Raw genomic sequence first — 27397 nt, forward strand, 5'->3', positions numbered from 1 at the left:
ATGAGCAATAATACAAAGTCTGCACATTTTTAGGCAAACCAAAGGTCTGTATAGAAACTTTCAAGTGCGCAAATCTCTCCATTGAGTGAAAATATTTTTAAAAAGACAAGGAAAAAGAAGAAATAACTATGTTAGTCAATCTACATACTGTTTTGAGGCTCATCAGAACATAGACCCAATGGTCTGATTGTATAAAGAAACAGGCAAAAAATGTAAGACACTTGTGTCAATGTTTTGTAGGAACATTTAGGGAATTGAACTCAAAATATTGTTTATAATAAAAGGTCATGTTTAAAAACAAGTAACAGGGTAACATTTAAGCTTCTCACTATTTTAATGATTTTATTAAGGACTATTAACGGAAATCTACGTACTACAATGCTAATATAGCTGCTGTGCAAATACATCAGAAGATTTTACCACACAGTAAAAAATTGACAAATTGTATTTCTGAGGTTCTAAACCAGGAGTATCATACCCATTTTTGCCAAGGGTCATATCAGCCTTATGGTTGACTTCAACAGACCAGTTATACAATTATATGACTGTATAAATGTAACCGGAGCCCCCGATGGCACAGCGGGTTAAATTGCTGAGCTTGCTGACCAAAATATCAGCGGTTTGAATCTGGCCAGTGGGGTGAGCTCCTGATGTTAGCCCCAGCTTCTGCCAACCTAGCAGTTTGAAAACATGCAAATGTGAGGACATCAATAAGCACCAGTAAAGGTGCTCCATGCAGTCATGCCACCCACATGATCTTGGAGGTGTCTATGGACAATGCCGGCTCTTCAGCTTAGAAACAGAGATGAACACCAACCCCCAGAGTCCAACACAACTAGACCTAATGTCAGGGGAAACCCTTTACCTTAGCCTATAAATGTAACTATGTTGCCCTGGCATTGAAAGCCTCGAGGGCCACACAAAATAATGTAGTGGGCTAGTTTTGGCCCACAAGTCTTGCGTTTGACATGTATGGTCTAAACAGCACTAAAAGAGGGTCAAGTTGTTTAAAATGTAACCAACACTAAATAAATCTAGGCAGTTTTTCACAATAAAGTTTGTAACTTGATAAAGTTCATGCCTACAGTAATATTGGTGTTGCAGAACTCCCTACTTCTTCCTTACAGAATATATTTTCCACTTCCATCACTGCTTGACAGTAACAACTAAGTAGTGTTACTGATATGTGACACTCAATCATCATTTTGCTTTATGAAGATTAGACACAGAAAGCCAAAGTTTTTGCTTAAATTCTAACTCCAATAAATTATGAAGATGCTGTTAAGAAATGAAGTCCATTTCAGACAGAATAAAGACATGATGTCTGCATTGTGGTAGTGTGTAGTACATCTATAGATCTTCTTGCTTTTTAGTTGTATATTATTGGAAAAGGATGAGCATGAAGTATTTCACCATAGCTACTTATAGCCCATTTTCTTAGACATCAGACTTGATTTCCTCAAGCAAGTCTTTAAGATGATACAACTGGGGGAGACAGAATTTGAGGAATTAATACCTTACCCAGTATCAGCTCAATACAGTATTTACACTGACTAGGATAAGCAAGAATGTGAAAAGCCCATTCTTTTACAATTTTACCTTGCCTGTATTCTTATGTCGCTATTACGCTCCCTTAGCTGCAACAGTTGCAATCCGTTTTCAGGCACAACTTAAAGGTTTTAGCTATGTCCAACAAAAATATACAACGTGTTAAGTCCTATATAGGGCTGCCCAGTATTTGAGTTCTCAGAGGAGCTCCCTTTCTCTGTCTAACCACTATCAAAGACAGAGGACATGAGCTGGGGACTTCTCAATGGCTCGTCCCAAGATATGGAACTCTTGTCCCAGGAAGCCTGTAATCCAACCTTGTTTTAAAATGCCAACAGACTTCTGAGTCTTCAAAAGAAACTATTTTATAATAAGTGTTGTGCTGTTTTTAAAGGGTTTTTAATCATGCAAATTGCGTTTTAATTTCTATTCCAGCAAGTGTTTATAATTAATTGTCAACAAGAGTGCTTATTATAATCTTCTACTGTTTAAATATTTGTGTTACACTTAAGGGACATTTTAAATATCTTTAATTCTGCTGTTAGTTTAATACTGTTTTAATCTCAACTTTTGTATGATTTTAACTATATGTGCTTTATAGTATATTTCCACTTTTTAAAGCTGCCTTTAGTCCCAATTAGAGCAAAAGGGAGATATAAGTAAGTTAACAAGGCCTTTGACAAAAATCTCCTTTTAAAAAGATGTTTACATCCACCCAGGCCCCAATTACTGCTTGTCCTCTACCTAAAAGGACATATTGCTTTGCTTTGTTTTTGACACCACTGGCACTGGGAGGATAAAAATAATAACAACAACAACAACGATAATGAAGAGGTTAACGAAAGAAGACTGGAGAAACAGACTTTCAGACTTAGATTGCAGTAGCACATCTGTGGTAAACAATGTGATAAAAGCTTGATCTGAGAAAAAAAACAGGACACTACTCTAGCTGATTCTATTGAAGATGTATGTGTCTGCCTATCACAGGCAAGGCAAGCAGCAGCTGCCTCTAGTATGCCTGAGCATGCATGAACAGCAAACTAGAGAGAAAGGGAAAGAGAAGATAAATCTTTCCCACCAGTTATCCCCATCATGTTTAATAAATAAACAAATGTATAAGTTTGACCACAAAAACAGAAATCATATGGAGGGTACTCAAAGAAATCACTCCAGATGTGTTATGGAAAAAGCTTTCAAGTTGTCTCTAGAAGTATCCAAATGTTATTTATTTATCTATTAATACATGCAAGACTTACATGGCCTGACAATTCAATTTCACATTTGCATATCATTTTTGATAAAGATTTACTGAAACATGTTGAAGCACTCTCACTCATGATTGAGTATTGAGATCTAATCCTACTTCTATATTTGTGCCTCTGGCACCCATTTTTCGTTTATTAAGGATGTAATGTCCTAGAAGACCTCTACTTTGTTAGTTGTATTTTAATTCTGTATGTTTAAACTATATTTATTTTTTTAACTTGAAAATTATTTTAAGTCCTAGCTTTGGGTAAACGGCTGGACATAAAGATTATGATGACATTTTTTTAGTTTTATTTATTTTTAATCCTTTGTATTTGAAAAGGTATGCTTTCCTAAAATGATGGAAGTATTAATTATTAGATTTTGAGCTAATAGTAAGCACATATCCAATTATAAGCTCTACATGAGGGGAAATGTTTAAAGATGCAAGCAAGATTTATTGCTTTTCACAAAGCAACTGAACTCCATTTTATTTTTCTTGATTGTACCTTTATGATTCTAAAATTAATACTTTCATCTGGAATTTGAAAGGCAAGAGCAAGTTAAGAGAGCATTGTTTTAAAAATCTGTTCACTGTATTTTTACAAAAGGGAAATGGATTGTGATCATATTATAAACACCAATTTACGAGCATAAAACCTTAAATTTTATCCTCCCTGCACTCTTTCTGGCAATGTATCCCATCTAAGATGAGTGTGTCAGGGGAAAATTGCCTACCCATCCATTTATATATGGCTGGATTACTAGTTGTTAGCTATTTCAGTTTGAATACTGGACTATTAGTCTGAAGATCAGGATCTGAATTCTCATTCAGCTATGGAAATCCACTCAGGACTTTGGACAAGTCATATTATCTCTACCTTGGGAATAGGCAAAGGCTTTGAAAAAGATTTGCCAAATAACCCCTGCCCAAACCCACCTTGTGATAAGTCACTATAAACTGTAAACTACTTGAAGGCACCCAACAACAAACATGAAACAAAATATTGCAGTATTATTATGACTTGCCAGAACAGGTGGCATGGGGCCTATGGAGGGAAAGAACAGGAAATCCCTATATTTGTTTTATGGGCCTTGGAGAAATATTTCAAAAATATCAATTTGTTCATCTTACAACTTGCAGCTCAGTTGTGAAATTCCAAAATGTCAATCACCATCCACAAGCTCTCAACACAAGTAATTGAAACTTAACTAATATTTACAAAAAGCACAATTTTAAAAGGTTGGTTTTTTTCAACAAGATGAATTGCTGCTTCATTGGGAAGATTAATTTTCTAGCAGCATTTTTAGTAATGCTGAGGAAGAGAGGGGATAAGACCAAATATCAATATGCTGTTTTAGGTCATAACATCTTCAGAATTAGAAATGCTCAGAATAAACAGAAACAGAACTGATAGCCTGAGATTACTGAAAACCAATGAATCCATGAGAATATTTAGTAAAGAGAAAGAAACCAGGGAGATTCTACCTAGAAAACAAAGAGGGAGGATGGACATGTGGTTAGTAGGGCAAGCTGAAAACTTCACTAAAGGGTTATGTAATTTAAAGACCTGTTATCTTGGGTAACTGGCAACAATGCATATAAAAGGTCAACAGGCAAAAGGAATGCAAATCGTATTTCTTTTGCCAATAACTCTATTTGGAATTTCTTCATTCCAAATTCTCCCAATAAGCACCCATAATGCTCTCTTTATGCTGGAAAGTAAACTTCTGCAGGTAAGAACCTCTGCTGATCACCAAAATTCTGATAAATTTTATAACTAAGACTGTCCCCATTCTCCCACCTCCATAGGATGACAATCTTGCATGCCTACTGGCAAGAATCACAGAGATGTCCTGAATGCAAACACTTTTAAGATCTCTCATAACATAATAAGCTTTTTCGCAAGCAGAGACTTCCACTGGCTCCAAAATTCAACCTCCCTATCATGCCTGGCTTAATAAGCAAGACTCACCCACCCCTACCAAAAAAAGAGCCTCTCAAATCAGTCCCATTAGCCCCCTCCCAACTGCCATGAGAAATACAAAGATCATGCATAGTGATGGACTTATGGTGATTCAAATCACCATCTGATCCATAATGTTCAACAACTGCTGTGTCTAACATGAAAATTAATTTCCAGTTCACACACTGGTCTCATCCTAACATCAATTTGTAGCTCAATTATTCTTAATAATCATAAAGAATGCCATTTTACAAGAATTAATCTACAAATCTTGATTCATCCTCAAAACCAATTTAGGTAAGCAAATGGGAGTAGAGTGGATTGTAAGGAATCATTTTTTCATTCCTTACAATAGCTTCCAATAAATAAATAAGGACACTTCTCTGAAGATAAAAATGATAAACCAAAAAAGATTCATACAGGAATATGTTCTTCTTGCTCGGATCATAAAGGAACATTTCTCATTTTTATATATATAGATATAGATATAGACACACACACACACACACACATAAAGTTTATTACAGTCTCATTAATTTAGAAATGAGGTGAATACAATGGACCCTTGATATCTGCTAGAGTTTGATTCTAAGACAACCCCACCCCACCTCCACCTCACAGATACAAACCACCTGGGGGACCCAAATCCATGGATGCTCAAATCCCATTATATACAATGGCATAGTAAAATTGTTTCCCTTATATTAAATAGCAAAATCAAGGATTGCGTTTTAGAATATATATATATTTATACACAGTAGAGTCTCGCTTATCCAACGTAAATGGGCCAGTAGAGCGTTGGATAAGCGAATATGTTGGATAATAAGGAGAGATTAAGGAAAAGCCTATTAAACATTAAATTAGGTTATGATTTTACAAATTAAGCACCAAAACATCATGTTATACAACAAATTTGACAGAAAAAGTAGTTCAATACACAGTAATGCTATGTAGTAATTACTGTATTTATGAATTTAGCACCAAAATATCATGATGTATTGAAAACATTGACTACAAAAATGTGTTGGATAATTCAGAACGTTGGATAAGCGAGTGCATGTATGTATGTATGTATTCAAGACATGGGTTGTTGAATCCAAGGGTTGAGAATCCATGTATAATGAGATCCAACAATATGTGCAATGGATTTATTATATGAGGAATACAAATGAGGCACTCTAAACAGCAACATGTAAATCAAATACTAAGGAATTGGCTGACTTCTATCAGGCATCAGGGTTTCATTGAACATTTGTTTGAATTCTGTATATTATATGCATATACAATTTTTAAAACCCTATACATAATGCTAATTTGTTCTTTTGATAACAATTATGCTTATCTGGTGGATGGTAGTATACTGAAAAAATGAAAACCACTATAAAGTAAGCTGCACATTCTGTCTAACACACTTCCTTCCTCTCCAGCATCACTATGGAGGAAAAGCTTTCATTTCCATTTAGGTTTAATTAGGATTGCTATGGACACATACAAACTGCAGTTAATTGTAACAACAATTTATGGGAGTAAGTCAAATTCAAATCAAAGTTTATTTTAAAAGGTTTGTTTCAACAAACGACAGTAAAGATAAAAATAGCAATACACTGAAGAAAATGTAGAAGAGGTCAAAACAGAGCAATTGAATATTACATTTCATACAGAGCTGAATCCATCACCACTACTTGACAAAAAAGGGGAGTAGATTTTTCTCTACCAGACAGAAAAAGCTATGGATACAAAATCTAGTCCAAAAAAAGATATTATATTCACAGAATAGTTTTGATATATCAAGGAAAAACATACAAACCATGATTTATTCTGTGCTCAAATAAACACTATAAACTCAATGGTTTCTAAATATATAGGCCAAACCATGAGGATTAATTTCCATATATTAATCAGTCAGTATTTTGCCATATGTACAATGGGAGTACAAACTGAGAAGACAAAAAATATGAAGTGTTTTGAATATGGAGCTGAATACCTCCATTAATTTGTGTTGCTTTTCAGATAAGAGCTGTTTTGAACACCAATTTAACTATTTTCATAAAAGCAATGCATGAGACAATTCACAAATAGACAAAAACTTGCTCAACTATTTTTCCGAGTGGCAGATATTTTATTCTAAGTAGTCTGCCTGGCACAATAAATAACTGCTCTACAAAAAGGGTCTTGGTTACAAATGAAATTTGGAGGGGGGGGGGTAATAAAATTTTAAACTTAAATCCTTGAACAAATGTAAATTCTTGAACAAGATTTTAATCCTTCAAAGTTTATCTTTGAAGATTCTCAGTTCCATTTGTCATTTTTTACTATTACAGATAATGCCAAACTAATTATCAACTCTCAATGTATAATGGAGCATATGGTTCTATAATCAGGTAATATTGAAGGGGAGTGAGTATGAAAAGAAAGATCCAGAAATAGGAAAATTCAGCTTTCCCACCATTTATACTCTAAGTATAGTAAAATATTTCAAATTCCCTTTGGTTATGAAAGAAAACTGCCATTGATAGGATGATATCCTAGCAACAAAAGCATTCACAACCCTTCAGATATATTATGACCTAGAGCAGGGCATATAAAAAATTTGCACATACAGGATTTTACTCAAGCCAGTATAGCTCAACATCGCACAATGCATTTGTAAACTTATCTAGAATCCCCAATAAACCAAAAATATTGCATATATTTATAGGAAACTTAACTTTTTACCTAACTGCTTGTAAGATTGGGATCATTCCATATAGTCCTCCATAATATGGGTGAATGAACAGCTACAGTGGAAGAATTTACTCAGATGACCTTTTCAAAAGTAAGACATATCTGTGATTTAAATAAACACACCCAACAACATGTCTCAGCATATGCATGGAAAACTATCCTTTTCATCCTATGTAAAAGGAATACAATATGCATTCCAATACATCTACTCATCCATTGGCTAAAGACATAAATTGCTTTAAAGCATGTTGCCTTACTTTTCATCCTAATTTCTGTTCTCTGGTCTCTACAAATAATTCCCTCATTTCTTAATTACTACATTCTCTTATTCAGTATGTGGCTTAATTATTTCACATTAGTTGTTACTAATTTACACAGCACCATCCATTTATGGAACTGTTTTTTTGTGCCCCTGCAGCACATTTTCCCAAGAACATAGTGATTCCCAGCTTTACTTCTATTAGCTTAACTACAAATTCAATCCTACATAAAAGATTGTAATAGCAGGATTTTTCCAAGAGAAAATTGTCCCAGTTGCATGAAGACCTTGGCAGATACTCCTTTGAAGCAAAACTTGGTAAGGAAGGGGTAGTGAAAGACTCCACAAGAAGGAAGGGAGGTTTGCTATGGGGATATATCCTTGGTATGTATGCCTACACAACACAAAAAGGAGACACAGAGCAGTCTACAAGACCACTTGGCAACAGACTCCCGCTGTTCATCAGCATAACAATTCCAGAAATGTAAGTCATCAAATGGCCTATGGCATTGGGGGCAAAAGGGAGATGAGGATCTACTGCTTGATCTCTTGATGATTTGGAACAATCAGCAAATATCAACTTTCAATTATTTAACAATCAATAACAATACAGTAGGGTGGCTGTGAGTTTTCTGGGCTGTATGGCCATGTTCCTGAAGCATTCTCTCCTGACATTTCACCCACATCTATGACAGGCATCCTCAGAGGTTGTGAGGTCTGTTGGAAACTAGGCAAGTGGGGTTTATAAATATGTGGAATGTACAGGGTGATCTCCCACCCTGTGATTCCGGCCATGAAAGCCTTCAACAACACAACACAATTATTAGGTGGGGATTCTTTCAATGAAATGACAAATGGGCTGGGAGGAACTATGAGCTAACTTTAGTTCACATACTCAAAATTACATTATTTTACATTCCAGGCTTCTTGAATTTGAAGTATATATCTTTTACATCAGTTCCAATCAAAGGGCATGAGGTTTTATTTAAAACTTATACACACTGAAAAGATCCCATAAATAGCAAATGCCTTCCAGAAGACAAACTCCAAAAGCCAGAGATTTAGAGCATTATGCAAGGTGCCTCAATACCTACAAATGAGAGCTTCTTTCAAAGAATGTCTGGCTTTTCAGAGATGCACAGAGCTAGAAATGAAGGTGAGGCCTTACATGGGCAAACACCACAAAGGCAGCCAAAATATTAAGGGTGTATCAACAGTTCTGTCAATCTTTCCCAAAGGAAACTGCACACTATACTAAAGCTTAGGTTTAAGCAAATACATATTAGATCAATGTCTGCCAAAGTAAAGAAATGAAAAAGGTGGAGAAGAAGTATTTGCAATTAATAATAAGCAGATGAGAAGGGTAATACTACTCTCTCCATTTGCTGACTGCCCCATTCTACTTACCTTTAGTATCTAAGTTAGCTAAAGGAGAAGAGGGCGAAAATAGTCAGTAAATAGGTGCAAGGGAGAGTTAGTAAGTTGTAAAGTGTTAATCTGCCATGCTTGTATTAGTGTACTCATTAATGTAAACAAGTTGTCTCACAGGGTAAAAGAGATAAAGCTTAATATGTATATTCCAAACAATATGCTACTGCAGCAATAGACCAGAAACTAGTGGGGATCACAATTTGATATAATGTGGGCAGCAAAACAACGATTCGTTATTTGGAGGAGAAAGATGAGTACAGCTTATTCTGAAGGATAACTGCACTTTTGGAAGCACTACTTTCCTTAAAAAAGGATATGCATGCCTCATGAGCCTAGACTCTACTAAAAGGGAAAACGACTAGAGGACTTTATTTTCTACTTTCTAAGTTACTTTTGACACCACCATGGCAAATTCAATGAGGGGGGGGGGGGGAATGGCCAAGAATACACACAGACCATTCTCACTCTGTTGTGTTAAAACAAGATGGTACACCAGAATTTGATCCATGTGTGCTCTATCCCTGTTATCAGTCCCCAGTTTCAAATGATTCCACAGAATTGGGAGTGGAAGAATGGTGAATGTGTAGTTCTTCAGACTATGTTGTATTGCAACACAGATATAAGATCACACAAGATGTAGTTCAGTAACACAGAGAAGAACACATGTTCTTCCTTCCTGCCATATCACAATGAATGACAGATGTAAGATATATCTCAAAAAGACTTTCACCAAAGCAGCACAAGCCTTAAATGTAGCCCTATGAGATCAGAATAGGTGTAAATAAAGTCTGGCATCCTGTTTCCAACAGCAGGCATGAAAAGGTTTCAATCAATCTCAAAATCAGTGTTTAAAATCAATAGCTTCCCCCAATCCTATCTTCTCCAATTAATATTTACTGGTGATTATTTTCATGTTTTCAGTATTAGTTTCAGGCTTAAATCAGTACCCAACTTATTTTTTTCCCTTTTCTCGTAAGAGTATCTTAGAGAGACCTATAACTGTTGTAAAAGTCATAAAACACTAGATGCATTGTTTCTTCAGAGCTGAACATAAAATGAACTTTTGTCTTCAGATATATATGGAGAAATTCACTTTTTAACATTTCAAATGAACAAAAACAGAACTTGAGCATATGACGTTGTTTGTAAACCTCAACTAAATGGATAAGGACTTGCAAACTCAAACCTGACAAAATGTCAAGTACAACCTACGTGTCTTGTTTCCACGGAGAAAAAAATCATATTTTGCTGCTAAAACAACAAAGATGGGGAGGAGACCCTTGAAGGGTCATAAAAATGTGAGACTGAAGTTTCCTACCTGATCCTAAAACTCAGAAAGCTTGTATCAAATGACATGACATCCATAACCCAGGATAATTTAATATCAGTGGATTTCCAGATATATTCAGAGATAAAGGTCTTTCAGATAATAATAATAATAATAAAACTTTATTTATACCCCGCCACCATCTCCCCAACGGGGACTCGGGGCGGCTTACATGGGGCCATGCCCAAGACAATACAATAAACCATAACATAATACAATTAAATAATACATTACATAAAATAAAACAGTACAACATAAGATCAAAACAGCAATATAACACGAGCGGGCCGCATGAATACTACATTTAAAAACTAGATTAAAAATTAAAACTCTGGGTGAGAAAGGGATCAGAATAAAACCTCGAGGGACGGGACATCAGATAGTGAACCAGTCTAGAGGATAAATATCGGGGGGGAGTAGCATAGAACATTTACTCTCCGAAAGCACACCGGAAGAGCCATGTTTTTAAATCTTTCCTGAAGGCTAAAAGGGTGGGGGCTTGCCTGATTTCAATGGGCAGCGAGTTCCACAAGCGAGGGGCCACCGCAGAGAAGGCCCTCTCCCTTGTTCCTACAAGGCGAGCCTGAGATATAGGTAGTGGCGACAGGAGGGCCTCCCCCGATGATCGGAGAGGTCGGGCAGGTTTATGATAGGAGATACGGTCACGAAGGTAGGCGGGTCCCAAACCGTTTAGGGCTTTATAAATGATGGTCTGCACCTTGAATTGGGACCGGAAGATGAACGGCAGATTCCCTGATCCTTCTAATTCAACATATGTTTGGAGCAATCTATATATATAAAAGAGTGATGGCATCACGGCGATGGACAAAACAACAAATCTACAGCTCCCCCAAACTCTAAAATTGGCAACGCAATCCATCATCCCCGCCTCCAGTAAGATACAACATAATCAAACAAAAAACACAATCACAACACCAAAAAAACACAACAGGCAATCTGCGCATGCGCAGAAACACAGTCCTCCCAACTCTTTCCGCGCGCGCGCACACACACAGAACCGTTCCCCTCCCTCCCTCTCTTGCACCTCCTCCACCGCCGAAGCCAGGGACTCTGCAGGAGAAGGCACATCTCCGCCTCACGAGGCTGAGCTCCCCATCCTCGAATCGGGAGTTCTACTCCAAAACACCCGGAGGGCCTAAGCCGACCCTTCCCTGCCCTCACCTCTCGCCTGGAAAACAAAAAGGTCCCTCCCTCGGGACCTTCCTGGTTTTTGGCGCCAACACTGTCATTGCCGCGCCAGGCACTTCTGGGAAAGCGAGTCCTGCCTCTCTCCCTCTGTGTGGAGGGGAAGCCTTTCCCACCCCTTTCTCTTCCTCTCGGGCCTGCAGCGGCGGACGAGCACCACGTTGCCCGCCTTCCTGGCCCGGTTCCCCTCCTCCTCGCCGCTGCTCAGGCCTCCTCCTGTCCTCCGCGGGAAGAACATGGAGGCCGGCATCGGGAAGCGCGGAGGCGGGGAGGAAGCCGCGACGCCCCAGGCCTGCGCCTCCACTGGAGCCCGCTCTTGCCTGGCCTACAACCCACCACCACACCGGCGCCACCTCCGGTAGGAGGGGAAGGGCCGGGATTGAGGGGCAAAGGGGAAGGGCAGACCTCACCCCGCCACGCCTCGCACCTGGCCCCTGAGCACGTACAGAGCGCCTTCTCCTCTTCTCTTATTTACCCTTTTCCAGGGCCCGGGGGATGGCGCAAACGCCTTCCTTGCAAAATTATAAATATACAGTAGAATCTCACTTATCCAACATAAACATCCCAGCACAACATTGCATAACTCAATATGTTGGATAATAAGAACGGATTCAGGAAATCCCAATTAAACATCAAATTAGGGAATCATTATACAAATTAACCACCAAAACATCATGTTACACAACAAATTTGACAGAAAAAGTATCACAATTTAAAACACTGAATACACAAAAATTGACTACTAAAACGCAGACTACATTGGATAATCCAGAACATTGCATTACCAAATGTTGGATAACAGATTCTACTGTAAGATGAAATAATTACTGTGGTGCAGTAATACACAACAATATAATCTCTACAATCACAACACTAAATAAACAACACCACTCTGAAAACGGGAATTCCAGACAGGAAACAATCAGGGCCAGCTAACACCTCCCAACAAAGTATTCCCATCGCCAAAGTCTGGCAAATCCTCTGTTTTCTGAGGGTCACAGACAGTAGAAGCACATAAAATATCACACACAACACCACTCTGAAAACAAGGAAATTCCAGAGAGGAAACAATCACAGCCAGCTAACACCTCCCAACAAAAAATTCACTCAGGGAGGAAACAGCCAGGCTTTAAAGCTACAAGGTCATTACATGCTAATCATTTTTCCTAATTGCAGCATTCATACTTCCCTCCAACAGACAAAAACAATCAAAAATATTGTATATTCACAACCTTACGAAAATAATACCCCTGATGGTGCAGCGTGTTAAAGCGCTGAGCTGCTAAACTTCTGGACCGAAAGGTTGCAGGTTTGAATTCGAGGAACAGACAGAGCCCCCACTGTTAGCCCCAACTTCTCCCAACCCTAAAGTTCAAAAACATTCAAATGAGAGTAGATGAATAGGTACCACTCCAGCGGAAAGGTTACGGTACTCCATGCAGTCATACCACATGACCTTGGAGGAGTCTACGGACAACGTCAGCTCTTCAAGCTTACAAATAGAGATAACCACTAACCCCCAAAGTCGGACACGACTGGACTTAATGTCAGGGGAAAACGTTTACTCTTTACCTTAACTACCACCAATTCCTCAATACTTTATTTCCCATACCACCAGACTTCGCCACAGCAACGCGTGGCCGGGCACAGCTAGTGCCATATAAGATCTGTATTTAAAGCATGGACCTACCACCAAGGTCTCATTCCTGAAGACACGTGGCTACTAAATGGTTGGTATAACTACACCAAACTGTTCTGCAAAAAACAGGGTATACCACCTGGAAGCAAAGTCAGAAACTTTTGTTCATAGCACCTAAACTCGTTTAAGTATAAAATTATGTTATGTATTTCAAAACAACTTTGACTTAAGTAATGCTAAGGATACCCTATCAATGGCTAGTTACTTGAAAGGAGGTTTGTCGCTGCCTTCCTCCAGAAGTGTTTCTCAAACTATGCTCCTCCAGGTGTTTTGGACTTCTGCTCCCAGAAATCCCAGCTAGTTTACCAGCTGTTAGGAATTGTGGAAGCTGAAGTCCAAAACATCTGGAGGAGCACAGTTTGAGAAACTCTGCTCTAAGGCTTGGAACATGTAATTTGCTCAAGGCAATCTGTAGTTTCTGTAACTAAATAGGGACTTCAATTATGGTTTCCCACAACTTGAGTCCAACAATGAGCATCAAGATTTTAAGTAAGATTGTTCATCAGAAAGATAAAGTATGGGTATTGCTCACAGAATCATAGTGCTGGAAGAGACCACATGGGCCATCTAGTCCAAACTGCTGCTATGCACCCCCAACAGATAACCATCCAGCCTCTGTTTAAAAGCATCCAAGGAAGGAGCTGCCACCATGCCATCACACTCCGAGACAGATAATTCAACTGCTGAACAGCTCTTACAGTCAGGAAGTTCTTCCTAATATTCAGGTGGAATTTCCTGTCCTGCAATTTGAACCCATTGCTCACAGGCCAAGTCTCCAGGGCAGTAGAAAACAAGCCTGCTCCCTTCTTCCTTATGACATCCTTTCACATATTTATACATGGCTATCATGTATCCTCCAAACCTTATTTTCTGCAGGCTAAACATACCCAGCTCATGCTTCTCAAAAATAGGCTACATTGAACAAATGGGGATACACCTCCAACTAAACCTGTAAAATATCAGGCCGCTAAAAGTGTCCATGGCGGCCTTCAATATAGAAATGGACACCACTAGGTAAAATAATGCTCTTCATCAGATAAATGTCCTCAATGTTTAATGGTAATTTAAGAAGAATATGTCAGAATCCAGGTATCTGATGGACATAAAATTGTACAAGATAATCCATATAGGTTCAATAAATTATCCTGCTGTTTCTGTATTTGTTTCCTGGATATATCTCTCAGGCTAGGCTTGATACTGGCTTCAGTAATAAAGCCCATAATAACATGAGATGCTACTCCTTTATAAACCTTATGTTGAAGTAATGCCTCCTCCATGATTCTCTCACAAGCCTGGAAAAACAACCTGCAACTCAAAGTGCCACTTCACATGTGATTTGGTGTTATATTAAATGAGCCCCATATTCAACTGTGCTGTTCCCCTACTCACGCTCAGGCATATGTTATTCTGCTTTCACGGAAACTAGTCCTTACAGCTAAAGCAGAAAATTGCAGAGTATATAATCTCTACAAAGCAGTATTGTAACCACAGTATGATTCTGATTTACAGGGGGTCACACACAAGTCTTGTGACTTGAAGGTTGGGTTGCTGACCTGAAGGCTGCCAGGTTCGAATCCCATCCCAGAGCACGGATGAACTCCCTCTATCAGCTCCAGCTCCATACGGGGACATGAGAGAAGCCTCCCACAAGGATGGTAAAAACATCAAAACATCTGGGCGTCCCCTGGGCAACGTCCTTGCAGATGGCCAATTCTCTCACACCAGAAGCAACTCAGGTTGCTCCTGACACGAAAAAAAAAAAAAGATGCAAGAGATAACCATGGTTTTCCATCCAGGCAGCATTAAAACAGAGCACATGAGGGCCAGGATTTAAACTTTGGTCTGGCATTATACCGTATATGAACCAATTAAATCCATCTGGCAGATAATGATGTTAGGTTTATAAACACAGGCCAATGTTTGCTATGTACTATTCCCATTTTCTTCAAAGACAGGTTAATTTTTGTATCATTTCAACTCTTAAAATATATGTTATAATGTAGCACTATTACTGGAAGTCAAGCTGCATGATAGTTTTGCAGGAACACTCCTAATGTAACTCCATCAAGTTATAATCTGTGAAAGCTGTACAAATATTGGAGAGCATGTGGGCTTGGATTCACTGGTTGAAAAGTCAACGGTTGAGCTAAACTAGGTGTATTTTGTATAATTAATTATAAACACTATGATCCTATATTAACAGTCTTAATCTGTTTACTGGACGTTACTCTCACATGTGTCTAGAACTGCAGCCTACACCTCATGGCCTTTTCTCTTCTGCTTTAAAGAGACCCAGGATCTGATTTGAGTTAGACTACTTGAAATAGGCACAAAGATTTACAAGGCAAAGGACTAGGCTATTGCTACTTCAAATGAACAGATCATCTGATACTATGCAACCAAAGCAAAAATTAGAAAACCTAAACATGCATACATAGCTAACATTGCAAGACACAAGAAGGCAATTCGAATCTGAATGGCAGAAATTATGGTGTTTCAAAATGATGGGCCCAACATCAAAGCCATGTATTTCACATTGGCAACATGTTACAATTACACAAAAAGTTACAGTTTGATGAGTTATCATGTTTTACTGACCATTTTGAGTCAGAAACAAAGCTAAAAAATAACTCCACAAATGGAAAATATTTTACTAGGCTGTATGTTACAGGGTCACCACATTGTGAATAACTGGAACTAGGGGCTCTTTGTGCATTGGGAGAGACATCTAGCAATAATTATTTGAAACTCCATGTCTCCCCCTTTAAAGTGGTAAGGGTTTCATTAATGGATAGTTAGTGGTTGCAGAACTATAACAATTTCAAATTGTGGCCATCTTTTTGAAATAAACTTTATTTTGTGCATGATCAATCATAACTCAGAGCAATGGATTTTACAAAGAATTATCCTACATATAGAATCATAGAATCATGAGTATTTGTGCTTGGAATATTAACAATATTCAAACTGTAACATTATGAAGGGTAGCAAACCTGTTTTCTCTCATTCATGGTCCATAAAGGAGTTAGCGATATACCTTGAGCCTCTCCCATATCCAGAACTCCCTTATTCAGAACCTTCAAAACACTGGAGTACATTCAGATCTGCTGCATGCTGCAGGAGGAACTGAGTAGACACTGTGGCACTAAATGAGCTCAGGGATGAACTGGAAGTGGTCCACTACACACCTGAGGCCTAGCTGCCTGCCACCCACTTAGATGTTGTATTGCAAGCACCATAATCACTGCCTGGAAGGCATAAGCAACCACTTCCAGCTAACAACAAAAAGTTTCATTTTCTCACCATTTCACAGATCCTCAATCTCCCTCCAGACTTGCTTGCCCTGAACAACGCAAATAGTAAACCAACAACATATGAGGCTACTCCAAAAAGGTACTGTATTCCAAAATCCAAAAGAAAATGTGCTATACAGAACACTTCCAGTTCCAAGCACTTCAGATAGGGTATATTCAATCTATATTCACATTTCAAGGTGGTTATGGTAAATTCTTACTATTTAAGTCAAATGAAATGGTGGAAATTCATCACACAAACATCAAATACTTAGGGACTTTGAAACTTCTATGTTGTTGTTGCTATTGTGTGCTTTCAAGTCATTTTATGACTTATGGCCTGAAAGTATCTCAATCACACGGTTTTCTTGGCAAGATATGTTTAGAGGCAGTTTTGCCTTTGCCTTCCCCTGAGGCTAGGAATGTGACTTACTCAAAGTTACCCAGTGGGTTTCCATGGTCTGAATTCAAACCCTGGCCTCCTGAGTCAAGTCGTAGTTCAACACACAAACCACTACTCCACCCTGGCCTTTTTGAAATTGATAAACTGCTGGTTTATTTTAAAGAGGCTGAGATAAATAAATCTGACCCACTGCACAACCAGTTTTACCCTAATAACATTTTTTTTGTTTAATTAATTTATCTGCCACCTTTCTCTCAGAGTGGACCATTACTACATTAAAAATGTCAATAATTCTATATTGAAATTGCATGACACTGCCTCTTTAAGTACAACTTATTGTAAAGTTAAACTTATTCCAGTAAAACTGTGGTAAGCTATAGACATGACAGAGTTGTTCTTCTGAGCAAAATAAAGCACAATTACTAATACATTTGTAGAGCCAAAATGTTTGACCTATTGTATTTCTTCAACAATTTCGTGGCAGTTAATTTCAAGTTACCAGCCCACTGGGACAAATGATATTGCCTGCTCTTTCACACAAAGGAAATATGCATTGATATATATAGTAATCAAGCTGTTTTAAAATTAACTCAAGATTTAAAAAATAATAATTGTGGTATAACCCACTAGGTGTCTTCCTGGCAAAAGTAAGGGTGTTTCAAAATGAAGAATCACTTTCAAAGAAGTATATTTCATGATGGCAACATGTTACAATTACACAAAAAGTTACAAATGGTTTAATGAGTTATCAAGTTTTACTATCTATTTTGAATCAGAAACAAATCTAAAATATAATTCCCATTAAGCCTTCTGTTGCGACGTCACCAGCTTGCAAATGACTGAAGCTAGGGGCTAATTGTGCACTGGGAGAATCATCTAGTGGTAATCATTTGAAACACTATCCCCCATCCTTTCAAGCAGTAAAAGCTTTATTAAAGGGTGGTTGGTGCTGGCAGAGATATAGAGACTTCAAATTGGGTCCATCTTTTTGAAACACCCTGCATTATACCTGCCATTTAACATTATAGTTCTACACATACTTTAGCTATATAAAGGATCTCAACAATCCTTTGAAAAATCATACAACACTCTTGAAATTTAGCTAATGCACACAAACTTGCACTAACTAGAAAACATAAGTAAAATTCATATATTTCTGCTAAAAAGGTAACAAAAGAGATTCCAATAAAGTCTTCTGATGAATGAACAATGGTAGCACTGCCAGGTGCAATTGTTGACCTTCTTGAGCTCACAGAACACACCACTAAAAAAATCTGCAAGTCCCATTTGAAAGACATGTTTCTGGCAATGCCTAATCCTACTGATATTCCTCTATTGCAGATATACTAATAAGACAGCTAACAGTCATATTATGCACAATGTTGTACAATAAATTACATATATGTTCTGTAAAATACTTTTTCATTTATTTCAGCAATAATTCTCTCCAATGAGCCCATTTCTACAATGAAAGTATTTCAATCAAAGCTCATTGATAACGTATGAGGATGCACCTCTTACATCTAACAAAGTACACAACAGCAACACAGATGGTATTGCCACCATTAAATACTCAGTGCACTGTCACTAGAACTGGTGTTTATTAAAATGCTGATCTTTCAAAAATAGCATCGTCATTAATATCAACAGCAGTGTACTTCTGAGGAAGTGAGTTTAGGACTCAGATCCAAGTTTCTTGTTGTTGAAGCACTGCAATCTGGCGTGGTGCTCTGCTTCAGTGTGGAATGACTGCAAGATGAGCACCACCCAAACATAGCAGAAACTTACAGAGAGGAAATGCACAAATCCAAAAACAGCAAAGCTACTAGAAAATGGAAACAGGAACTCCAGATGCTTTTAGCTATGTATTGCTCTACATTTTAACCAACTGACAGTTAAACTTGTTTCATGAACCATGAAAATGAACAAAATCTGGCTACCAGTATTTAAAAAACTCTAAAATCAGGACAGCATATAAAGAACAACACTCAGAAAACAGGAGAATTCCAGACAGAAAATGATCAGGGCCAGCTAACACCTCCTAACAACGAATTCCCACAGGTAGTAAGTAGCCAGTTCTTGAAGCTGCAAGACCATTAAATGCTAATCAAGGTGGCCAATTGCAACATTTACACTTGCCTCAAACAGGCAAGAGTTCTTTCTCCAACCCTGGACTTTCCACAGGTATATAAGCCCCTCTTGCCTAGTTTTCAACAGTCCTCACAACATCTGAGGACGTCTGCCATAGATGTAGGTGAAACGTCAGGAGAGAATACTTCTGGAACATGGCCATACAGCCTGGAAAACTCACAGCAACCCAGTGATTCTGGCCATGAAAGCCTTCGACAACACATTAAACTTGTTTCTTTTGTTTTTACACTCCAAGCTCATATCAATGTGCCTTGTTTAAACAGTAAGAACAGGGACAACTGACAGCAGGTTCAAGTATACACCACACTTATCTTCAACAAGATGAGCCCTCTAGAATGATATTGCCAGGGTCTGTTTTAAAAATAAAAACAGAGGACACCTGCACTATAGATTTAATGCAGTTTGACAGCACTTCAGCTGCCATGACTATTGTGGGAGTTGTAGTTTGAGAAACCAGCAACCTTTGGCAGAGAAAGCTAAAGACCTTGTAAAACTAAAACAGGCATAGTTTTACAAGCTACAATCATTCTAAAGGTGCAGATCCACCTTTAAGAGACACGTGCATTGATAGATTCTTTCTGTCTTGTTTTGAAAGTTTGGCATTTCCAAGCCCATAATGAGGCAGGACAAGAACCAGAAGAAGGGGGGGGGGGGCAATGAAAACGCAGTCAATTGTCTTTGTCTTAACAATTAAGAACACCAACACCAATTCAATAGACATCTAAATCCCAAATGGACTGGGTTGCTGTGAGTTTTCTGGGCTGCATGGCCATGTTCCAGGAACATTATCTCCTGAAGTTTTGCCTACATCTTTGGCAGCCATCCTTAGAGGTTGAGAGGTCTGCTGGAAACTAAGCAAAAGAGATTTATATATCTGTGGAAGGTCAAGGGTGGGAGAAAAAACTATCTGTTGGACAAGACAAGACTTCTACAGGAATCTACCATATACCATGCATCTGTGGACAAGTCTACATAGGGACCACCAAATGCAGCATTGCCTAAACACGAATCAAGGAATATGAAAGGCACTGCAGACTCACTCAACCAGAGAAGTCAGCCATAGCAGAGCACTTGATGAACCAACCTGCACATAACGTGTTATTTGAGAACACAGAAATGCTGGACCACTCTAATAACCACCATATAAAACTACACAGAGAAGCCACTGAAATCCACAAACATGTGGACAATTTCAACTGAAAGAAGGAAACCATGAAAAGAACAAAATGTGGCTATCATTATTTTAAAAAACTCTAAAATCAGGACAGTAAATAAAAAACAACACTCTGAAAACAGACATGAAACAATCAGGGCCAGCTAACACCCCCCCCCCCACACACACACACAAAGGATTCCCCAGGCAGGAATCAGCCAGACCTTGAATCTACACGGCTTTTCAATGCTAATCAAGGTGATTAACTACAACATTCACACTTGCCTCCAACAAACATGAGTTCTTTCTCCCACCCTGAAAATTCCAGATATACAAACCCCACTTGCCTGGTTTCCAACAGACCTCACAACCTCTGAGGATGCATGTCATAGATATGGGTGAAACGTCAGGAGGGAATACTTCTGGAACATGGCCATACAATTTGGAAAATTCACAGCAACCCAGTGATTCCGGCCATGAAAGCCTTCGACAACCCAAATAGATAGTTAAAACACGCGCATTTGATAGACGCGAAAGTATTGTTTGCACACACAAACACACATAAGCAAGTCTCACCCATGACCATTTCTCAAGCCTCCACTCTCAAAACTCAGTCCGGATTCTATAAATATCTATACCTACCGCGAAAAGCCCTGCCTGGAGAATTAGTAGGTCTAACAGCAGCACAATTGAATGGCTGATACATTCGGTCGTGGGTCGTCCTCCTCCTCCTCCACCACCACCACCACCACCAGCACGACAAATTCAAACTTCAAAAGCTCCTTTGCAGTCTCCGGGCAGATCTCAAGCAGCCTCCAAGCCCCCGAGCGTCCATTAAGCACACACACGCACGCGCGCGCAATTCCTCCTACATTTGCAGCACTGCGACTCTCCCAGGGCTCGAGAGAGAGAAGGGGGAAACGAAACCCCATAAATAAATCAAGAGGGTGGGAAGGGTCTGGAGAAACCAGAGGAAGGGGGGGAAGCAAAGGAGGAAGAAGGCGGCAGCGATTTGGGACCCAAAACAATGCATCGCTGGGAAAGACCCATCGGCACCCCTGGCAAGTTTCCCCCACAACACGCCTTCCAACTGAGTCAAAAGACTGCATTTGCAAAACACATATTAGGATTTCGTGCTCTCCCCCCCCCCCCCCCTTCAAAAATTACACACCCTTCAACAGCGACAGTAACCATTGGAAGGCTAAGTAAATACATCCATCTTGAAGAATAAATGTTACAGTAATGATTATTATCAGTCACACATTCTATCTGAAATTACAACCGAAAGCCAGGTGTTCAAAGGGTCCTCCCTTTTGAATGCGCTCCTTGGCAGAGTGGCAAATCTCACTGGAAAGTTTCTTTTGTCATTTCGCTTCGCTTCTCTAGTACTGGAATCTAAAATCCGGTTCAGGGGTGTGTGCATTTAGGGGAGGCTGTGAGAACTGTTTTCCAGAATTATAACTTGTAAAAGGTGTACAGTTTTGAGATACCCTGTGTATGTGTGTAGGTGGGTGGGTGGAGATTATATATACATATACGCATGCACACACATACATATTTTGCATATATACATGTATACCCACACACAGGAAGGCAAGTAGATAAGATAAATGCATACTACATACAATACTGAGGCTTATCTCAGTGTTTTTGAAACACCTTATGTGTGTGTTTCCACAGAGCAGGCATAGGCAAACTTGGGCTTTCCAGGTGTTTTGGACTTCAATTCCTGGAGTTCAAAATACCTGGAGGGCCCAGGTTTGCCCATGCCTGCTATAGAAAGAGATATATACACACCCGCATGCATGCATCTGCATATACAAAGACACACACTGGAGACTTCTCTCAATATTTTGGAGACACACATATGAGACGCAGACACACAAAGAAGGGGTATGTCTGTATTTTGATTATCACAAAGACAAACCTTTCCTCTCCATACTAATAAACAGTCTCCAGTCCTCATTACCTGAGACATATATGTATCTAGATGGAACAAACTTGGGCCCTTCAGGTGTTTGGGATTTCAACTCTCACAATTCCTAACAGCCTATGGCTGTTTTGAGACACTCTGTGTGTGTATATATAAATATATATACATGTTTTGTATGTGTGTGTGTATATATGTATATATATATAACAGACACACAAGAAGGCATGTAAATAGCTTTCACTCAAGTAAATAGCTACACACGATACTGAGGTTTAGCGCAATATTTTTGAAACACCTTGTATGTGTTTCTATAGAGCAGGCATGGACAAATTTCGGTCCTCCAGGTGTTTTGGACTCCAGGAGTTAAAGTCCTAACACCCCTAAGTTTGCCCATGCCTGCAATAGAAATATATATACACATGTCTGCATCTGTACATACAAAGACACACACTGGAAACTTATCTCAATACTTTTGAGACAAACATATGTATTGAGAGATGCAGACACACATTCAATGTGGAAAGAAGGGCTATATCTCTGGGCTCTTCTACACAGAACTCAGAATATCGAGGCAGAAAATCCCACAATATCTGCTTTGAACTGGGTTCAGAGCCCCCTTCCCTTCCATACAGCTGAATAAAATCCCACATTATCTGCTTCGAACTGGAATATATGGCAGAGTGGACCCAGATAACCCAGTACAAAGCAGATACAGTATTGTGGGATTTTCTGCCTTGATATTCTGGGTTTATATGGCTGTGTGGAAGGGCCCTGAGTCCACACTGCCACATATTCCAGTTCAAAGCAGATAATGTGGGATTTTATTCAACTGTGTGGAAGGGGCCTCTAACACCTGGAAGACCAAAGTTTTCTTTTAACTTTACTGGCACGAAAAAATCCAGTTGTGGTAAAGTAGATTTCTACGGAAACAGCAACAACCAAAAGCAGTTCTGGAATCAAACTGGCATCTTCAGGCCCTTCCACACAGGCAGAAAATCCCACAATATCTGCTTTGAACTGGGTTATCTGAGTCCACACTGCCATATTTTCCAGGTCCAAGCAGATAATGTGGGATTTTATTCAGCCTGTGTGGACGGGGGCCCAGACAATGCAGCAAAACTGTCCCTCAAGTAAACACGCACAGCATCTCCAGTCCTCATTACCGGAAATATGTATTTATTTATCTCCAGGCGTGGGCATGCTTGGGCCCTCCAGGTGTTTTGGACTCCAACTCCCACAATTCCTAACAGCCTGCCGGCTGTTAGGAATTGTGGGAGTTGGAGTCCAAAACACCTGGAGGGCCCAAGCTTGCCCATGCCTAAGGCAGATAGATCCATGCACACACATACACACACACAGGAGCCTCTTGAACCTCAGTGTGGGAAGCAGGGCTGTGTTGTGCTGTTCCCCTCAGCACTGAGGGGAAACCTCCCGGCGGGCTCGCCAACTGGGCCTCAAACGAAAGCAGCCCCCTTCGCCTTGCTCACCCGCTCTCTGTCCCGGGTTCCGGCGCCGGCGGAGGGTCGTGGGCGGCGGGCCCGGGGAGGAGGAGGAGGCAGCCGGAGGAGGAGGAGGCCGCGTCCATCTCGGCGGGGCCCTCGCAGGGCGGCTCGGGCAGCCCGTCCAGCTCCACGCTCCGCACTTTGCGCAGCTGCTTCCGCCTCCAGTCTGAGGCGCGCGGCTCCCTCGCCAGCACGACTCCGCCGCTTCCGACTCCGCTCCTCGGCAGCTTCGGGCTCCGAGCGGCGGCAGCGGCAGCAGCGAGGGCTTCGTTCCCCACCAAAGAGGCGGAGAGGCGGTTCGAAGCCATCCCCGCCACCCCTTGCCCTGGTCCTCCTCCTCCTCCTCCTGCTGCTGCTGCTGCCGCCATTTTCTCTGGCGGGTCACATCACATCCCACGCTCGCGCTCCGTCCGTCCCTCAGTCAAGGCAGGCAGTCACTCGCCTCAGACTCAGGAAGGAGGAGGAGGAGGAGGATTCCCCAAAGCGGAAAGAGCGTGGGCTGCGCTCATGGCGTAGCGAAGGGGCGGGCCCAGGTTTGGGGGGCGGGGCTAGAGGTCACCTGAGGGGCCCAGCAGGAAAGAGAAGCGGGGAGGCGGGGCAAGGGCGGCTTTAGCGCAGTGGGTTAAGGCAGCACTAAAGACTTGAAGGTTGGCTTGCTGAGCTGAAGGTTGCCAATTCGAATCCAACCCGGAGAGAGAGCAGATGAGCTCCCTCTATCACAGGCATGGGCAAATTTCGGCCCTCCAGATGTTTTGGATTCCCAACTCCCACAATTCCTAACACTGGGTTGTTGTGAGTTTTCCCAGACAGTATGGTCATGTTCCAGAAGAATTGATATACAGTAGAGTCTCATTTATCCAACGTTCTGGATTATCCAACACATTTTTGTAGTCAATGTTTTCAATACATCGTGATATTTTGGTGCTTAATTCGCAAATACAGTAGAGTCTCACTTATCCAAGCCTCGCCTATCCAAGCGTCTGGATCAGGGGTCCCCAAAATAAGGCCCGGGGGCCGGATGCAGCCCTCCAAGGTCATTTATCTGGCCCCTGCCCTCAGTTTTAGACTAAGTCTGAGATGGAAGGCACACAAACATAACAACAATACTAATTAACTTGACTATCTCATCAGCAAGAAGCAGGCCCACACTTCCCATTGACATCCTGGTAGGTTTATGTTGGTTAAAGTTGTTCTTATTTTTGAATATTGTATTGTTCATTCATCTTTTTTTTTTTTTTGCATTACAAATAAGATGTGCAGTGTGCGTAGGAATTTGTTTGTTTGTTTTTTTGCCCCCCAACACTCTGAGGGACTGTGGACTGGCCCTCTGCTTTAAAAGTTTGAAGTTTGGTCTGGATAATCCAAGCCATTTTGGAGTCAATGTTTTCAATATATCGTGATATTTTGGTGCTAAATTCGTAAATACAGTAATTACAACATAACATTACTATGTATTGAACTACTTTTTCTGTCAAATTTGTTGTATAACATGATGTTTTGGTGCTTAATTTGTGAAATCATAACCTAATTTGATGTTTAATAGGCTTTTCCTTAATCTCTCCTTATTATCCAAGATATTCGCTTATCCAACGTTCTGCCGGCCCGTTTAGCTTGGATAAGTGAGACTCTACTGTACAGTAATTACTACATAGCATTACTGCGTATTGAACTACTTTTTCTGTCAGATTTGTTGTATAACATGATGTTTTGGTGCTTAATTTGTAAAATCATAACCTAATTTGATGTTTAATAGGCTTTTCCTTAATCCCTCCTTATTATCCAACATATTCACTTATCCAACGTTCTGCCAGCCCATTTATGTTGGATAAGTGAGACTCTACTGTAGTTGATATGTTAAATGTAGAAATCACAAATTGCAAGTGGAATAATACAGATAAAATTGAAAAGATTGCAATAATCAAGGGGATGTGGGAGCCAGTTAAGAACTATTTAGAGAACGTACTAAGATGTGGAGTGGAAAAATTAAGATTGAGATTGATATTTCAAATGTAACTTCTGTAGTTTGTTGTATAAATTGTATGTACAAGGAGGGGAGGGTGGGAGTGGAATAAAATGACAAAACAACAATAAAAACGAATTATAAAAAAATGTTCCAGAAGGATTCTCTCCTGTCGTTTCGCCCACATCTGTGGCAGGCATCCTCAGAGGTTGAGGGGTTGAGGGGGTAGGCTGTTAGGAATTATAGGAGTTGAAGTCCAAAACACCAGGAGGTCCAAAGTTTGCCCATGCCTGCTCTGTCAGCTCCAGCTCCATGCGGGGACATGAGAGAAGTCTCCCACAAGGAGGGTAAAAACATTTTTAAAAATACCAAAAGCAAACCTTGATTTTGTGATTTTATATAAGAGCACCATTTTATTGTCCAGTTGTATATACAGGCTCACAGAGAGAGAGAGAGTTTTATCAATTGCTTTATGGTGCCTCCCTTTTTATTTTTATCAAATTTTCAACCATGTCATTTAAACTCAACGAATTGGGGTGGAAAGGCACTAAAATAGAAAACAAAACACTCCAATACAAAAATAACCCCATAGTATTCTCGCCACAAGGAGCCCCCAATAGCATAGAGGGTTAAACCGCTGAGCTGTTGAACTTGCTGACCGAAAGATTGGCAGTTCGAATCCAGGAAGCAGGGTGTCAAGGACAGAACGCCACAAGATTCAAAGTAACAGAGTTTATTAGATTACAGAACTCAAAAATGCCCGTAAAACACAAGGGCCAGGCAGTTTTTGCCTTTAGGAGCAAAAAGGGGCAAAAGTAAATGTTCAAAAGATAAACCGGATTAAACCGGAGTTTAATCCGGGTAAAAACAAACTGCTTGCGTCAGCCTGGGTATAAACGAAACGAAAGCCAAGGAACAAAAGATACAAAGAATGCAACTAATTGGCAGCAGATTCCTCTCTGCTGCCAACACTGTGCTTAGAGTAACTTGCGTCGCTCCCCCACACACACAGCAGACAGGATCTCCAACACGAGTAAAACAGCCAAGGATTGTAGCAGTTGAGTAGACCAGTTCCGTTCCGTAGATCAAAGCCAGAAGCAGACGTTTGTAGTTTTTCCAAGTCCAAGAAGGGGGGAAGACAAGCCGTGGTCAGTTCAGTCCGAGTTCTCAAAGCAGGAGATGGCGTCCGTCAAGAAGACGACGGAGGGTCAAGCTAATAAGAGTAAGCACAGGTTTGCACAAACAAATGCCCACACAATCCCTCCCGCCGTCTGACCCTGGATTCCAATCAACTTACGTCACAGCACAGGAAAGCACACAAGTCTTCAGGGAAGCGTCCCACACACACACGGATCCCAAGCGTTTGCCCAGATTACCTTGCCCAACGCAATTTGCAATTGCTCCCAAGCCCCATTTTATGCCAGTTACAAATCTTCATCACTGTCAGCTGTCCTCCTTAACCCGGGCGTTTCCTCATCACTTTCCTCGTCAGAGCTGGAACACCTCTGACTACGCCCAACAGCATCTCCAGCTGTGGATCCCGTCCCATCCCTCCAGCTAAACCATGGGTCTAATCCTGAAGGTCCCCATTCATCT

The 27397-nt window shown here is 40.2% G+C and overlaps 1 protein-coding gene across 3 annotated transcripts in view; it reads right to left on the minus strand.

The window, feature by feature from the left end:
• map3k1 (mitogen-activated protein kinase kinase kinase 1) overlaps positions 1–24301 on the minus strand; it is a 75132-nt gene extending 50831 nt beyond the window's left edge. Inside the window, exon 1 of one of the 3 annotated variants that reach the window (XM_062972398.1) lies at positions 23827–24301. In XM_062972398.1, coding sequence (XP_062828468.1) covers positions 23827–24209 — 383 coding nt within the window. In that variant the 5' untranslated portion in view covers positions 24210–24301. Of the gene's footprint in view, positions 1–21048; positions 21445–21577; positions 21637–23826 lie in introns of those variants that run through there. The other 2 variants (XM_062972399.1, XM_062972400.1) reach the window with 2 other exon arrangements.
• Positions 24302–27397: the final 3096 nt, after the last annotated feature.

Source organism: Anolis carolinensis, chromosome 2 (genome assembly GCF_035594765.1).
Source record: "Anolis carolinensis isolate JA03-04 chromosome 2, rAnoCar3.1.pri, whole genome shotgun sequence".
NCBI classification, from domain to species: Eukaryota; Metazoa; Chordata; class Lepidosauria; order Squamata; family Dactyloidae; genus Anolis; species Anolis carolinensis.